General features: G+C 38.9%; 1 protein-coding gene across 4 annotated transcripts; it reads right to left on the bottom strand.

Moving 5' to 3' along the window:
- Positions 1-821: 821 nt before the first annotated feature.
- Positions 822-13,400, bottom strand: LOC108664965. 4 transcript variants are annotated; one of them, XM_018151665.2, is made up of 6 exons: positions 13,262-13,400; positions 5,739-5,874; positions 3,988-4,095; positions 3,603-3,695; positions 3,310-3,450; positions 822-3,001 (listed from the first exon to the last, which is right to left on the bottom strand). In XM_018151665.2, exons 2-6 carry the CDS (start codon positions 5,871-5,873, stop codon positions 1,556-1,558), a joined length of 1,923 nt encoding a protein of 640 aa, XP_018007154.1. In that variant the 5' UTR covers position 5,874; positions 13,262-13,400; the 3' UTR covers positions 822-1,555. The 4 variants fall into 4 exon arrangements, with proteins under 4 accessions (XP_018007154.1, XP_018007153.1, XP_018007155.1 ...); XM_018151664.2 differs by having other exon boundaries at positions 5,739-5,881; positions 13,264-13,400; XM_018151666.2 differs by having other exon boundaries at positions 822-2,956; positions 5,739-5,881; positions 13,264-13,400.
- Between the last annotated feature and the right edge of the window lie 4,238 nt (positions 13,401-17,638).

Raw genomic sequence — 17,638 nt, 5'->3', positions numbered from 1 at the left:
TCTATCCCTCAACTGATCGATAAAATATTATTATTTTTCAGTTCCTTTACATTTGACATAAAATAAGTTTGCAAAAAATTTGCATTCAGTGATTTTGCTGAAGAGTCTCTTTTAGAATTAGAAAGCGGAATTGACCGACACACTACGGTTTTTTTTTTGGATTTGGGGGTAGACGAAATATATTGACTTCACCTTCTAAAGAAAATGTTTCTATAGGAAAAAATGCATTAATGAAATCTTAGGATAAACATCACACCCTAATTTAGACAGTAATACTTTAATTCATCACATCAAAATACGTCGCACACACATAAATTGATAGCCCAAACACAGTTGTGTAAAGACCGGCATAGTTTTGGAGCACACGAATATAAAAAATATTTAACTCGGTACTCACTGCAGTGAGTGACAGAGAGCGCACTTTCTCATCAAAGAAAACGAGAAGTCACGGACAGACAGACGGACGGACCGACGGACATGGCGAGCACAATAGTGCATTTTTTCCATAAATGAGAAAATGCGTTAAAATGAGAGAGTTTACTGCAGATGATCTTTTGTCTGTCTTGTCAGAAGACACGGGGCTTTACATGAGTTGCGTCGTGACGAATTATCAAGGCACTGTCAAGAAAGGAACATCTTTAACTTATTGTAACTTGGTCACTTCTAAGAACTGAAGAACAAATGCTTAGAATATTTGCTCTTGAAAAAATTATTTTTAAGTTGCAGTGCCGAGCTGCTACACAGAAACTTTAAAATGAGCATATTTTTCCGCGTATGTCGTTTTGGAAACTATTCATTTCGGAAACAAGGAAAGGCACATAAATAATAACAAATATCGTTTAATTGTTTGATTTTCAAAGTCATTGTCGAGGACACATTTAATGAATCACTTTGTTTTGAGCAAGGTATAAAAAAACAGGAAAGGCTCCTTAGAATTTAGGTTTGAAAACATTGCCAGAATTGAGATTTTCTTGTACATCGCTAAATCAAAAGTTACGCCGTACCTAGATTCTAATGTATATATTGTTTCAATACATTTTTTAAACTTCAAATTAAATATCTACAATTAAAATAAACTTAAAATATTCGCAATTCATTTCTTGGGGAATGTGCGTGGCAATGCAATCAAATATGAAACCACATCGGATCGAGTCCTGGGAAACACGTCGATTCGTAACTAATATTTGTTATCTCAAGTCAAATTAAACTTTAAAGATATTTATGGCCTCTCACCAGCGCTCGACGACTAACAAAAGTCAACAGTTATATTTATTGGGCTTGGACATCAGTGCACGAGAAAAAATACATGAATCAAACATATTCGTCAGAGACTAATGACCAACGTCAAATGTTACATCGATGAGGGTTCACGGCTATAAAAAGTAATAAATTCTTTGAAAACTAAGGATATTTTTATCATTGTATGCAATAGAATCGAACAATCTGAAACGTTAATTAATGTTCGAGTGCATTGAAACTCTACAGGGTAAATTGATCTCAAAGTAATTAAATCTCTTTTCAAACGCATAAATGAAATGAACTTTGTAAAAGCGACTTAATTGAATTTCCTATCGAAAGGAGACTCATACGAAGACGATGATGAGAACGAGCTGTTTGAATTTCTCGAACTGCGAGAAAAGGTATTTAAGCTTGGGAAATCCCCGAAGCCCATTCGCGGGAAATCATCGAACTCAGCGAGCGCGCCAGAAAACTCGGGGAATCTTTCAGCAAGACTGGGACGATTGGCGAAAAGGGATCCACGAGGAAATCCAAAAGAGTCTCTCATGAAATCATCTGAAGCGCTGGAAGAAGATCGTCCGGAAAATGATGATCTAACACTTGCTTGATCAGAGGGCGGATCGGACTGATTAGACAGACGGGACCGATTTGACATATCAGACGCTCCAGACCGGTGTGAGGCTTGCGAACGTCCAGAAAGAGAAGATGCTATTGAGTCGTTGGACATTTGAGACATGAGTGTGTGACCTCGTCCAGTCAAACTACGCAAATCGCCAAAGTCATGGGGAAATCCAACATTGAAAAACGGGTCATCAAATGCTGACATGTCCATCCCAGTGCTGGAAAAAATTTTCTGTGAGCTACTGGATGTACTGGTTTTCTTTACAGAAACTGTAGAACCATCTGGTAAACGCCGTATTGATGACTCACTCGCATCAGCAGCTTCTGCTTGTTCAGCCCCCTTGTATCGTCCTTGTGGATCGTCATGTTTGCGCTGAATTCTCGTCACAGCCTCTCGACGGGCTGACTGGCCATCCTTTTCTTCGATTTCCGAAGCAATTTCCTTTGCCTCCAGTAAGCCTCCTGCCTCTTGAATAACATTTGCTTTTTCAGACTTAACGATGCGCTTCCCGTCTTTCTCTTCAACAGTGACGGTAGTGTCGCCACTTGAAGCGCATCCTGCAGTGAAGATAGGGATCCTCACTGCGGGAGGCATGAAAACAGGACTCGTGACTCTGGGAGAATAATTATCAATTTTTGAGCCATTTGAATACCGAGAACTGACAGACTGAGCACTAGGGCTCCAGACTCTACTTTGAGGCTGCTGTGAGTATCCACTGATTTCTGGAGTCTCCCCGCTGTACGTGGCATCAGATTTCAGACCCTGGTTGTTGTTTGCATTCTTGGCAACATCGAAGTCGGCGGAGGTTGAGATTCGTGACATGTCCGAAGGTGTTTCACTTGGTGCAGGAGACGAACAGGACGAGTTGCTGCTGCTCACTGAAGAAAATCCTGACTCGTTAACCATGAGACGATCTCTCAAGTCACGAGGGAGGCTGTCGAGACCACTGTCATTCGATTCAAAACTTGATGACGATTGCAAATTTTTGTTACCAAGGCTGCGATAGGACGAAGCGGTGGTAGAAGAAGTGCTCTTGGTGCTTTTAGTGGACACCCCATCCTGCGTCTTCTGCTGGTTGTAGCTCTCGTTGATGGACTGAACAGAAGAGGACTTCGATTTGGCAGCTTCACGAACGTTATCCTAAGGAATGCATTTTGCTTGTGACTGACGTGTGTGATTTAAGAGTGTCATGATCGCTTAATAATCTAGAGACCTAATAGAACTAAAATAAATTATGACTTGCAACATTATTGCATAAAAAAGTTACATCAGCGATGATTTATACATTTAAACACAAGACAACTTTACAAACAATTCCGATTAAATTAAAATCATAAAACCCCAATATATCACTTTCTTGAAGAAGTATCAGGAACAAGGCAATTAACTTTATAAGGAACCCTGTTATCTCTTAATAAGATTGACGCAGTTTTACTGCCGTATCTCACCTGAGCTTTGCGAGGAGCTCGGACTGTTAGGACGCCCTCTTTGGAGAGCGCCGTGGTGACGAGGTCGATGTCGGCCTCGTCAGGCATCGTGAACTCCTTACTGAACGTCTTCCAGGCCGACGACGCTCCGTCGGCAGACTTCTGCACAACACAATTGTTTGTAGCATCGACTCCAGTTCCTTTGTCCAAAGAAAACTATGCTAATTTGATTAATCCTTAAACCTATGACTGTATGACACCGTACGTTGATACACATTAAAAATGTTTCAATATTTTTACTTTAAGATGCTCACTTGCTCATACTTCCCCTCCACCACAATCCTGTTGTCATCCACCACACGAACTTGCAAGTTCCGAGGGTCGAAATTTTTCACATCCATCACGACCTGAAAGCGACACAATAATTCAGTTGCCGTGCCGCTTTAAATGAGAGCAAAAAAGATTTAAAATAAATTCGAGACATGGTGTCGGTTCATCATTGACTATTGAATAATAATGGACCAATGCAATGCATGTGCTTAACGAGACTTTTATTTTTTTATGCTTCAATTGAGAACTGTTAGAAAAATCATGGCATGAAGAAATATTAGGTAGGTATCGGCACGTAAACTACAGATATATATAATTTATATTTTAGATAACTTTAATTTAAATAACTTAGTCTAAGTTTAATGTGACCTGGTATCGGCCGTCCTTCTCTGTAACGCGGAGGTCCTGCGACGAGTACGCGTCAGGCTCACAGCGGCTCACGGCGCCTGTGCCGCCGCTACCTCCACACCAAGAATTCTGGAACATGTGCGTCAAATTTTGGTTATTTTGGACGTTATGAGCCCGTCTCATTTCATGACGAATAATGTACATTATACCATAAAAATATAACGATCTCATCAGAGCGGTCATTGAAGCTTACATTGCGAAAGGTTAATTCCTAAAATGAGGATTTGCTTAGCTGTACGTCATCTCTGAACTCACGATATCAACAAAATAAGAACGTGCACTTAGCTTACTGCAATATTATTAATATTTGTGATCGAAAATTAGTTGCAAGTTAACCGTTAATAACAAATTCGTTTTGACCCTGGAGTACAGTGGATATTTTTCATTTAAAATTCTACAATAATCGGCGTTTAACATTATTGTATGGAATTTCTAAATCAACATACAACTCGATGAACAGTGTTTCTGTGAGATATCATCACACACTAACTACTCATTCTATTGTGTTTAATTTTTTTTAACTGAGACACATTGCCTGATTTGACTGTAACGTAATAAGACACTTTGCCTGATTTGACTGTAACGTAATGATTTGACTGTAATAAGAATCAGCACACTATATTTCAGAAAAGTGTACAATGTGATTCGTCCGTACATCACATTCTGAAATTACAAGATGCTAAATAATTCAACTTTTTGCATGTGTGGGCAGTTCTTGATTTTATCTCCAAGCTACTTCCTAATTCAACGGCAAGATGTACGTTAGATTTTTCCCCATCGTCTCACCATGTTATCGCCAAGACCACCACCAAGAAAACAATATTAGAAGAAGCTGAGGACAGTCAAGGTAGAGCTTAAGTAGCAGCGCAAACAGCCGAGTCAGGCGTTACACTGAGCAAGCAAGAAGTGCAGCTCGCGCTGGTAATGAAAGGCCAGCCTACACACATGCGTTCTTGGTCTCACCGAAATAGCGCATGAGGGAAACACATCGAGATGTTCATATACACAGAAGCCTTGGCAAGCGCCCAACCACCGCCGAACTAACGGGTAAAACCGCACTTATGTCTTAGTTTTTAGCTCCATTACTTCAACAGGTGTAGTGGCATTCCTATGGGTAAAGTCTATGCCACGTCAAGGCTCTGCAATGCAGACGGAGGTAGAACGCTGTCTTCATTGTGAGTCGGTCATGAGTTTTGAGGTTTGGTCCATTTTATTAGGATGATTTCGTAGAAGCAAATATAGTCATGTAATTTCTACTAGAAGTAAGACACTCCGAACGCATCTGCTTAATCGATTTGAACTAAAAATCACAATTCGACCTACAAGTAAAAGACACAGAATATACAATATGTATTTGAGTTGCAATTAAGTGAAACATCTACTTTAAAGTAATGTATTAGACGTCGCCTATCAATTCTTAGATATATCAGCAAATTTGTTCATAATGCTGATCGTAATGTAGGATCAAATGTGCAATTTACTAGTATAATTTTGGAATTACCAGACTGTCAATGATATGTTGAGAGATTCAGTGTGCGAGGTTCAAGATTCACAAATGGGCCCTACAGATCGCACCACTAATATCCAAATCTTGAGCCTATTAAAATGAACAATGAACCAAATTAATACTCCATTATTTGAGATACGGTTAATCGAATATCCCCTATTGATGGAACACATGATTGACATGTATTTCGCGTTTGATAACTTACATCGGACATTATAGGTTTCTGTGAACGGCCCATCGCCCGCTGAAGGGATCGGTCGAACTCTTGCAAGCTCTCGTTGAAAAAGGGATCGGAAGCAAAATCTTCCAATAAGTCACCGGGATTCCTGACCTTCGGCATCGCAAAACCTGGGTAAATAAGAAATAAAGTAAAAAATCATTCACTTTTAGATGACTATACAAATTAATGCGCGCGATTGAAAAACTCGAAATGTTGCAGTGTCATCGAAAATTCTCGCTGCAGAGGCTCATGGCTGTGACCAACAAGTTACATCATTTAATGTACGCAGACTCATGGCCGTGACCAACAAGTTACATCATTTAATGTACGCAGACTCATGGCTGTGACCAACAAGTTACATCAACTAATGTAAGCAGACTCATGGCTGTGACCAACAAGTTACATCATTTAATGTACGCAGACTCATGGCCTGTCTCTTATACACATCTAGATGTGTATAAGAGACAGAATGTACGCAGACTCATGGCTGTGACCAACAAGTTACATCATTTAATGTAAGCAGACTCATGGCTGTGACCAACAAGTAACATCATCTAATGTAAGCAGACTCATGGCTGTGACCAACAAGTTACATGATCTAATGTAAGCAGACTCATGGCTGTGACCAACAAGTTACATCATTTAATGTAAGCAGACTCATGGCTGTGACCAACAAGTTACATGATCTAATGTAAGCAGACTCATGGCTGTGACCAACAAGTTACATCATTTAATGTAAGCAGACTCATGGCTGTGACCAACAAGTTACATCATTTAATGTACGCAGACTCATGGCTGTGACCAACAAGTTACATGATCTAATCGCATCAGTTTGCATTACCATGCTTTTGGATGCGTCAGTTTAGAAGTTCGATTTTGAAAGTATGGGGATTTATTTGAAGGTTATTTTGGTGGGGAATTCACAATTAAATTGAATCTAAATGAGAAAAATAGTTACATAATTTAAATAAATTCTAGAAAGAGTCTTTTGACAATATTTTTTTTTTGGCAATAAGTCGCCAGAAAGATATATTTATTGCGATTTAATTATTCACACTTCACTAATACAGGAATATTAAGAAGAACTTTATCTTGACTTTTATTTACGAGTACAAGAATGGAAGCCAGTGGAAGTTGCAATGAAGAAGGTTTAAAATCGCAATAAATCTCGAATGAGTACAACAACTGACCATTCATGTTCATGCAATTACTCACGCTCCAATTTTAAGCGTGCAACGTGTTAGGAGTTTAGCAAGAGCGAAGTTTATTGGCCAGCGGAATTTGTCCTGGTCAGAGACCATCTCAAGCATTAAAGGTTTAATGGTGGTCTTTAATTGCGTAGTCAGAACGCCTTTCACAAAGTCGGAGCAGCGACAAGACTATTTGAACACTTGTGGCTTCCTCCAAAATAAACTATGAGTAATGTAGCCAATTTGTCGCATGATCGAAAAAAATAGAATTTAGAACCAGATGATTCAGCCGTTTTTTCAGCTTTTTGTTTTAATTTCTCTTAAAATTGAAATTTTTTACAGTCAATTTATTCGGTCAAATATCGACTCACCATGAACTACGACTACGCAGCAGCTAATTAGGGCTTAGCCAAGGGGAGAAAATATATAAAAATATAGCACACTCTCTTGCGTATCATGTAAAGAAAATTTGCATTCACTTCGAGAACAGGATTTGGGTCCAATGGTTAGGTGATTCAGAGTATCTGATAGAAAAGTAAATAGTGATGACACAATATTTTTTTCTGATCGTTAACTTGTTGAGTGATATTACCCTTGTTAACTTTTCAACCTTAGATATGAGCATTGAATTGATAGCTAACTCCTGAGTTCGAAAGTTCCACAGCTAGGTAGACCGTACACAGAGTGACAATTATGACATAAAAAAAAACAATCCATACTCGAGTTTTTTTTGCGGATAATGTTTCCATTCGTTAAAAGGGATACTTGGAGACTAAGCTTTCTTTTTAATGAAGAAAAATGATGTTCATTAATAAAGTTTGAAATTCGAACATATTAAACATGGCAATATGTAGTCTGTCAAAAAGGTAACGCATTCATGTGAGACGAGTCAGGTGACTTACAAAGTTACAACAAAGTAATTCTCAACAAGTCAGCCTCTTCCCCTGGGAGGTCAGCATGCCGTTGCCAGGGGCGAGATTTCAAGCACGTGAATAGCATGATAAAAATTACTTGTTCGTTGCCTAATTGTTCTACAGTGCTCACATCTCGAATTGCAAATATGCCCATGCATGAACGTTGTATTGGCTTAAAAGCCACACGGTTTATTTCTATAATTTAGTAAAGAGGTGTATGGAATGGTGTGTTACATAAGCACACGAAAAGTGCCAAATGCGAGTACCAACAGGTACGAAGAGCGAAATGCGTAGGAGTATCGGTAGATACGAAGAGCGTCATGCGTATGAGAGCCGGTACAGCTTTGAAGAGTGCCACATCTAATAGTACCTGCACATTCGAACGAGCAACAGTAGGTGCAATGGAGGGAATCAGTGCGATATGAGATACTATCCAACAAATTGATGGTGCTAAAATCTCGGGTTGATTCGATAGCTAATGTTCTTATTCTAATGTAGTATTCAACAAGTGATAATTATGAGGCAGCAACAACGAAATTGTAGGATGGTATAGGTCAATGCAACACATTAAGCTAAGCATTATTGAGAATGATCTCATTGCCATCAATGTGATTTGTAGTGGGAAGGTCCTTCGGTCGAAAGCCATATCATAGCTCACATAGATGAATTCTTTTGACGATTTGACGTGTAACATGGAAGCCACAGCTCCTTTTCATCAATGCCTGCCTCATCTCCGCTATACGCTGATGTCTCATCTGTGGGCAGTACCTAAATCTTGCCGCTAGGAGCGTGGAAGAGAGTACCTAAATCTTGCCGCTGTGAACGTGGAAGGCAGTACCTAAATCCTGGTGCTGTGAGCGTGGGAGGCAGTACCTAAATCTTGCCGCTATGAACGTGGAAGGCAGTACCTTAATCTTGCCGCGGTGAGCGTGGAAGGGAGTACCTAAATCTTGCCGCTGTGAGCGTGGAAGGCAGTACCTAAATCTTGCCGCTGTGAGCGTGGAAGGCAGNGGGCATGAACTATAGAAGATCAGTCGATGTGCCGCTGCGGGCATGAACTATAGAAGATCAGTCGATGTGCCGCTGCGGGCATGAACTATAGAAGATCAGTCGATGTGCCGCTGCGGGCATGAACTATAGAAGATCAGTCGATGTGCCGCTGCGGGCATGAACTATAGAAGATCAGTCGATGTGCCGCTGCGGGCATGAACTATGAAGAGTAGTCGATGTGCCGCTGTGGGCGTGAAGAGCAGTCGATGTGCCGCCGTGGGCGTGAAGGCAGCCGAAGCGCCGCTGACCGGTGTCGCTGGCCAGCGGTCGTTGCACTCGACGCGCTTTGCGGCGCCATGACAGACGAGCCCTGCAATTCGCCACCTAACGATTTACAGAATTTAAATCTCCCGACGTAAATTGATTTTCCCGTATTGGATAATATCCAGAAAATAGAGTACGGATCCTTCAGAAGCTTTAGGAATGTCCAAAATTAGAATTAAAGAGATAAGCCCATTGGCAATTCTCTCTAATGTTTTAGGCAATCGCAAAAAGAGCACCAAACCTTGCAGTTGCAAGTCTTATCAATTGATGCTTTTACACATTATGAGCTATTAAAGCCATTTTTCGCTTATAAGCAGTTATTATGCCACACTCATTAGATGCACGGTGAATTAATAGGAAACACACTAAAAACCATTAAGATTTTTATGACATATTTAAAATCTTTTGATAAAGTCACATGTTGTTATTCAGTCGAATATGTCAAACAATATTTCTGCTAAGCAAATAAGAAATATTGATGAAAATTACACTTCTAAGTTCATCCAATCATGGTTAAGACTGATGAGCGATCCGAACGTTTTATAATTTTGTAAGTTGTATAAAGATGAGCAGATTAAATACGTCTCGTATCTCATTGAATACGTGCTGACATAATAAAAGTTATACTCACAGTATATCTAATTCTAATGATGGATTTCGTACATGATTACGGCCATGACTGTATAGCTCCGACACTACAAAACTACAGAGGAATGAGAGCCGGAGCAAGGCCGCGGTGAGTCGCTTAGTAGACCAAACACTCGTGACGATAGCGCTGCAGGCACCTCGTACGGCGCCGCAGCTTCAAGAGTTCCGGTCTCAAATGACGGCTACATGCATACTGACCAAAAACGAACAAATCATGAGATACTGAAAATTATATAATGCAGAATTTTTTGTAATATATTTTGATCATATAATTGGTAGATGTTCAAAGGGAAACGAATCCATATTAATGCAGGCAGAAGACACCTCATTGATGTTCACCTTGTACCCCGAAGATATGATATAAAAGTCATCACTCACGGGACCATAAGCCTGCATTGAATACATCTCATTATTTCAGAGACGCTGCCAACAAACACAGCACTAACAAAATCACGATTGTGTTCCGAAGTCTCGGTGTTATTTCTGTCATTCTAGACTTTTTTTCAGCAATTATACGCATAATCAGCAGCACTGCTATAACGTCAGCGCTCGACACTACATACACTGCCCACTCTGTGTGGTTGCGACGGAGACTCGTTTAGCCTTCGTTGGAACGTTTTTTCCAAAATTAATTTCCGCCAATTACCACTAATTTTGGTCAGGCATGTAAAGCTTCCGATGATTATATAGCATAATTTTTCTGAACTTTCTAATCATAGACAAAATTTAATTTTGATTTGAAAATTTGTGAAAGATATTGTAATTACCGATTCCATTCAATGAGAATTTTATGAATTTTTATGTTGCCTGATCCAAGAAACAGGACTCGGATATTATCAAAATATTATATCTGATAGAAAATATCACGAGATGAAGTGTTAGAAGCATTAAAGTCATGATTTTATGCGAGAGTTCAGTGAATTCGTGTAGAGTATTTGAAAAATATTTAACTAACGAACCCAATTCATTAAAAAATGTTTTGCTTGTAAAAATTACAATAGAATGAATGAACGATCTCCAATCTATATGAGAGACTAGGTAGGCCAGTAGGTAATATATGATAGGTAGCGAGTGGCGCCGCTAGTCCCATCTCGTGTCTGGCATAACTAATTATCATTCTTGAGTTGTGTTGTAACGCTAAAGATCTTCCTTCACTCGAACTGCCGTGTCCATAAATGTAGTCACAAGAATGTCGTTCACGTCTAAATGAGCCTTGGAACCCGACACACAACCTTGCTTCCCATCCGCTTCACAGAATAAAAACATTTGTAGAATAAAAACTGGAAAATCGTGATACCCAAAATAATTCAATTAGAGTAGTCGAAATTACAAATGAAGCCAGGTGAGTCGCAGGTAAATGTGATGAATCTGAATTTAGGAAAAACAGGACAACCACAACTATAAAAGCAAAAAAAGTACAACATTACCAAAAAATTTAAAGGGTGACAAAAAAGTTATTATAAGGAATATATATCTTCGAGTCAAAAGGCTATACAAAAAGAGCAAATGTAAGTACTCCCCAACAATGTATCTAATTTAAATGACGAGAAAAACGTTTATATAACTAAACTTCATCAATACCATGTCTTATTGGAGGCAAAAAATTGACACAATTGAGTTGGAAGTTAGATGCCTGCATTCGTAACCGCTGCTACCATTTAGCTCGTGAGCATCGATAAAAGACTACGAATCTAATCTAAATCATCCAGATATCCATAAGGAATTTGATGGTTGATAATAGGACGCCAGATGGAGTCGCTGGCGTCAGCTACTGTGTCGCGACAGTTCCGCAGGCCTTATTGAGCATCCTTTAATGGCTGGCAGGTGGACTGTCTACGTTCCAACGGTTCCATCAGCGACACTACGTAAACGAACAACTCTGTAGTCTACCACAGACAACTTGGTACTACCAAGTTGGTAGTCTACCATAAATCAACCGGTCGGTAATCTAGCATAACGGGCAGCTTGGTAGTTACGTTCAAGACCATGCACAGTATACCCGGATCGTAAATAAGGACAAATTCTTCTTAACTCCTCTGTTGGCACCAAACGAGTAGCGAAATTAATAATGTCTTTCTCACTTCAACCACAAAGATCCAACGGTTGTGGTTTATAACGCTTCCAAGTTCCAACGTCACCGGCAAATGGCGGCAATACTTCAGGCATCTCATATCAACAAGTAGGAAACGAACCGAAATAATACCTATATTTATAAACAGTTGAATCACAATTTTTTCAATAATGTCAATTTAATCAAAAATATCAGAAAAAATCCTTCCATAACTATAGTCAATTAAATAATAAATACATTTAATATCGAAATATATTTTACCACAGTTTGCTTCATTTCATCAACTAGAAAAGATTTGAACCTTTTATCAATAACATGTGAGGAATAGAACGATGAATAATAATCACAAGTTAAATATATTTAAAGTATAAAATGAAGAAAAAGTGCTAAGAACCATGCATCCACAAGCACTAAAACCTCATGAAGTTTTGAAAAATTATTCCATTTCTCGACATATGTCAGTCCGCAACATAATCAACAGAAACTTTTAAACTATGTACACAGTACACTTCCCATGATAGTACTTCAAGGCCAAACATCGAGGAACTTGTATGGATGAGTGAGCAGGATGAAGAAATTACAGGAAGTATGAAGGCTGAGAATGAAGACTGAGAGTGAAGCCCCCGAACGGCGACCTCGGCTCGAGAGGTCGCCATGCCTGGCGCCGCGTCATGCGCTCTCGACGAGATCTTTACGACCGCGCCGCATGGAGACTCTCTTGCTGTGTAAACCTCAGCATTACAGATAAATACGTTCAAGTATTGAGGAGGTTTTAAATTTATTCGAGCGAAAAGGGAATCTAGAAGTGCACGCTTATTGAATACATTAGGAAATAGGTTAATAACACAAAAACTGCCGATCGGAAAGTTTCCTAAATTGCATGAACACGATTTCAGTCCATGGCCCATAAAACATTAAACACTAACAACCCTACACCAAATTTAAAAAAGACGTAGCCAAAACAAAAAATTACAGTTAGAAGTCATGGATGCCGGGAAGTGAATCAAACTTTTTCTTGAGCTTTTATCTAATTGAAGATCAGTTTCTGCTCACTGCTTATGAGTTATTCAATTTCGTCAAGTAGTTTACAGTTTGGTGCTTTCATTTTGCATTAAATAGAATCTTATTCAATAATTATTGGTTAAAATTAATCATAAAAATCTACACATTCAAAATCCCTAAGAGTTAGTGAGCCCTGTTTTCATTGTAACGCAAGATGCTGTAGCTCAAAGGCTGAAGCCTTACTAAAATTACTCAACGCTGTTTTGAAATCAAAGCCACGTCATCTCAAAATTGTTTAAAGTTATGGCATCAATAGAATAAAACAGACATACATTGCGAAGAGAATATCTCAGTTTAGGTTACGGACTTACCTATTATTTCCCGTGAAGCTTATATTTTTGAGGTGAATTTCAGGAAGCAACGTGAACTAACAAGCAAGCTCCTGGAGTATCGTGGCACGCACAACTGCTTGGGCCGTTGCACTCGCAAGACTGACCGCTTGCTGGGTCTGCTGGGATCGGCAGTTGACTGACGTTTGGAGCCGCTGCTACACCCGATAGTCAGACTCAACAGACTTCTGTCCTACCACCGACAACAATTTTAAAGGCAAACTATACAGATCAAACAGTAAACACAAGCCCGGTGACTAGTCAGAAAAACAAGTGGGCTCTGGAGCGAAACCAAGCCTTTCCACACCGACGAGCTTACCTGTACATTCGTTCGCGCCTCGCAAGGTTTTTCAAAAGCATTAAGTTCTTTTTAGCGCATTTTCTCATTTATGGAAAAAATGCACTATTGGGCTCGCCATGTCCGTCTGTCCGTCCGTCCGTCCGTCCGTGACCTCAAGTTTTCGTCGGCGAGAAAACGCGCTCTCTGTCACTCACTGCAGTGAGTACTGAGTTATAATTTTTTACTTGTACTAAAACAATCCTAGCAATCTAGACAGGCCGAAAATGCCGTTCAAAAGCGCAAATTTTAAAAGTTACATGCTCATTTGTATAATAGACTGTCGAGTCTCTTTAATATGTCACCTTAACATCAATCTTGATTCAAAAATAAAATTAAAAACTTCGAAATACTTCAATTTACAAAGTGATCAGGAATTGCGTGTTAGTTTTGGGTGTACAGCAAGAATCTCGATGTTATTGCAGAGCAACAGATGGGCCCAGAGTTGCACGGGATAGATTGTCCCTCCTATTTCAGAATCTAGTGACCTCGAAGCCGCTAATAAGAATAAAATTGGAAATCAAAGAAAGATCTATAACAATTATCTGTATGCCAATAAAATAAAGATCCGTTCAAACTTAAATTTTGCTTATAACACAAAACTTCCTTAAAAATCATGTGCCTAAACACGAAAAAAATTATTTTACGTTTTTTGAATTCAATTCATAAATACCCATTCAGAAACAAATTCTAAACTTTCAGTTCAGTCTTTTATCCCTTATCTCTCAATGCTTTAATATTCTTCCACAAAGAATGCATTTTCAATTTCAAATGATATTCCGACACGATAAGCCCTCCTACAGCAGTCCAATATATTCAGAGGGCCAGACTTCAAACACACTCACTTTGACTAATATATATGAGATAATTTCAACCAATTATACATAATCTCAGATTTCAAAACTCAATATCATTCTCTGCAATGTAAATTGCACAATGAAATAAGGAAAAAATGCTATAAATGCTGTATCGTTCTATTGGCTGTATAAAGCTGCTAATTAGCTTAAAAGTATCTACACTGACCACGAGTTGACTGTGCTACCCATAGTTGAACTGTGCTACCTATGAACAGAGTTCCATGAGACAAACGAGTTTGCTTGATTTGGTTTGGATTTAAACGCGACCCATTGTTAGCCTACTTCAACTTGTTCGTGAAATGGAGCAGCCGAAATGATACTGATTGTATGATTATCTGTGCATAACGGCGTTGGGATAACGGTTCTGTGCATAACGGTGGGGACTAGGGATATTAGAAGGTTAGAAAGCAGGTAAAAATGTAAAGCTAGCGTCAATAACACATTCAAGTCGCTACTCAAAAGGTACTCCACTTACCTCGCCGCTCGTCACTGTAAGCCGTATAACGGTATAATACTGTGGTCAAGTGGTCAGAACTACGATCGGTAGGACTCGATAACCACATGATGACTACGAAGCTGTTTTGTGATCATGTTAGTAAGGCGTGATTTCGTGGTTTTATTAATAAAATAGATCGTTTCTATTGAACGCAGGCGACTTTGTGCTGTGGCGACGTTATCGGCATAGACTGTAGCTGGCATATTGAATTCCCCCAAATTCCAAAATTATCTTGAGTTTCGTGAATTAAACATTGAGCCCTCTAAGTCTATTAGGAACTTTAAGAGTTAGTAAGATCCGATTTAATGTTTTAAGGTAAACTCGAGAATTCTAAAAAATAATGTCCTAAAATGTTGCCCGAGTGCCAGACAATCTGAGTTCATGTCAACAAATTGTAAACAAATGAATGGGGCGACAGTGGTCTGATCACACGGGGCTGAGCTGACCGAATCGTTTGAAATTAAACTAAGTAAGTAGATTTCGAACTTAAATCGCTTATTACAAGCGTAAATTATCATAAAAGACTCAATTACTGCTTCACTTGTATATTAGAGACTAAAGCAAATGATCAGTCCAAATATGTACTTATTAAGCTGTGGATTACTTGAAACCATTTCCAATAGTTATAGATATTACGATGTGATCTGAATTGATTTAAGTACTCGATTGCAAAATATCCCCATTAATACTCAATATGAGAGAGAAGAAATAAATATTACACAATACCCATGAATAAGAACATTATCGCACCAACTTTTTTAAGAACCACCAATGGGCCAATACTGCAATAGTCGCGTGAACGAGTTTCTGTTGATTCGTGATTCTTTTCGGCTTTCCCTAACTTCCATCTAGGTAGGCGACGATTGACATGAATTTTCCCTCACCAAGATGTAAACGTCAATGCTTGTGCGCGAAAAAAGTAGCTAGGATTTGGACGCGATCCAAAATACAACAGAAATGACATCTGGCACATGTGGGCGCGGAAGTATACACGGTTCGTGCTCCTGAGCTGCATAACGACTGTCGCCGCCGCTATACCTAGTACCAACCTAGCTTGCTCCCCCTACTGTTTTTCTACGCGCTCATTTTCAGCCAAACGCTTTTTATTTTTAGAACACTGACATGCGTTGCTTCTTTTGCACACACAACCGTGCCTTCAGGCGTTTCATTCGCTTGACGCGAGTTTGAGTTATCGTTTTCTTTATTTTTTTACCTACATGCATACGTCGACACTACGAAGACATGTTCGCACTGGTTCAATAAACAGAACTGCTCTCAAATTATAATTTAAAAAATATTCATAATCTATAAACTCTAGTTGATTATTGCATTCTGTCGCCTGCCCACGGGACCTTGATTTTTATTCGACTTTTTTCAAGATTCATCAATAGAGAGTAAGTTACCTTCAAAGTAATAATATGCGTTTAAAAATTGCTTTTTAAAGACAACACTTTTGAACAATCCAGTATCTTGGATGTTACACATGTACAATGAATTTCTAATTTCATTTTCAAATATTGAAAAAAAAAATTATTCTTCAAATTTTTTTAAGATATCAAAATTTTGTAAATTTTAAAAATTATTTATTCTGTCAATTGATTCATGCATTGTCTCTGACTTTATGCAATTGTGCAAAATTTCAGATCAATTGGACAGGGTCAATATGTGTCATATGTGGATTATAAGATTTGTAGGAGACGAAATTATTTTTTTTATTTTTTAATATTGAAAAAAAATTTTTTTTAATTTATAAAATTATTTATTCTGTCAATTGATTCATGCATTGTCTCCAACTTTACGCAAGTGTGCCAAATTTCAAATCGATTGGACAGGTAGAAGTGTGTTAAATATCGATTATAAGATTTGTAGCAGACAGACAGACAGACAGACAGACAGACAAACAAGAAGTGAAGTTAAAGAGAAGTGTTGTAATAAAAAGTCGTTCCCGTATATTTGGAATTTTGGAAAACAGCTTGAACTAGAATATGTGTGGCTTCGTTGCGACGTCGAAGACGATCAATCTCCGGTGCATTTCACTTATTGGGAATAAAACACAGCCGCATATCTTGACATATAATTGTACCTCATGCATAAAATGGAACTTCTTAGTTAGATAAACAAATTTTGATCATTAGAGATTGGGATTAAAAGAATTATGAGAGTAATTCTCCATTGCACACGTTGCAGGTAGCGAGCCGCCTCAACAGTATATATAGGGGCGGAAATGTTTGTCTGACACGGAATGAAGATCTGATGCGCGCGCGTCTGGCTCCACCGTTTGCACGTCGCATGCGAAAGTAATCTTCGAGAGGGCAGGAAAGACGTGTCTGCATTTCCGGAAGTGAAGGGCACGCATTTATTTTGGCTCTGACTGCCTGTTTATCGGGATGTTCTTTGTGAGAAGATCGAGCGTTGGCGCCGGTTATTGTGAGGGCGCTGATCAGAATAGAAGTTCTCCTAAAATGCAGTTGAAGAAGGAGTCTAGCATCAACTTTCTGATGAGTATCATCCATGATAATTGTTCTTTGAATGTGAGAAATTTTAAAATATTGGATATTTTCCGTCCATTCCCTCTCAACAAATTCACAAGATCACGAATCACGATCATTAAATTAATTTTCCATGAGTGTTTTTAAAGAGCATCTGGCTAAGTAAATAAATGGAAAA

This window comes from Hyalella azteca, unplaced genomic scaffold (assembly GCF_000764305.2).
Source record: "Hyalella azteca isolate HAZT.00-mixed unplaced genomic scaffold, Hazt_2.0.2 contig13648, whole genome shotgun sequence".
Classification (NCBI taxonomy): Eukaryota; Metazoa; Arthropoda; class Malacostraca; order Amphipoda; family Hyalellidae; genus Hyalella; species Hyalella azteca.
The sequence above is the reverse complement of the archived record's forward strand: the minus strand, read 5'-3'. Positions and strand labels throughout refer to the sequence as shown.

What these genes read in the sequence shown, in the direction of transcription:
- LOC108664965 (XM_018151665.2), bottom strand. Translation starts at nt 5,873, where the DNA reads ATGCCGAAGGTCAGGAATCCCGGTGACTTATTGGAAGATTTTGCTTCC. An exon ending in AGAAGGACGGCCGATACCAG is followed by an intron (nt 3,696 to 3,987) that starts GTCACATTAAAC and finishes TGTCGCTTTCAG; the next exon opens with GTCGTGATGGATGTGAAAAA. An exon ending in TGGAGGGGAAGTATGAGCAA is followed by an intron (nt 3,451 to 3,602) that starts GTGAGCATCTTA and finishes TGTGTTGTGCAG; the next exon opens with AAGTCTGCCGACGGAGCGTC.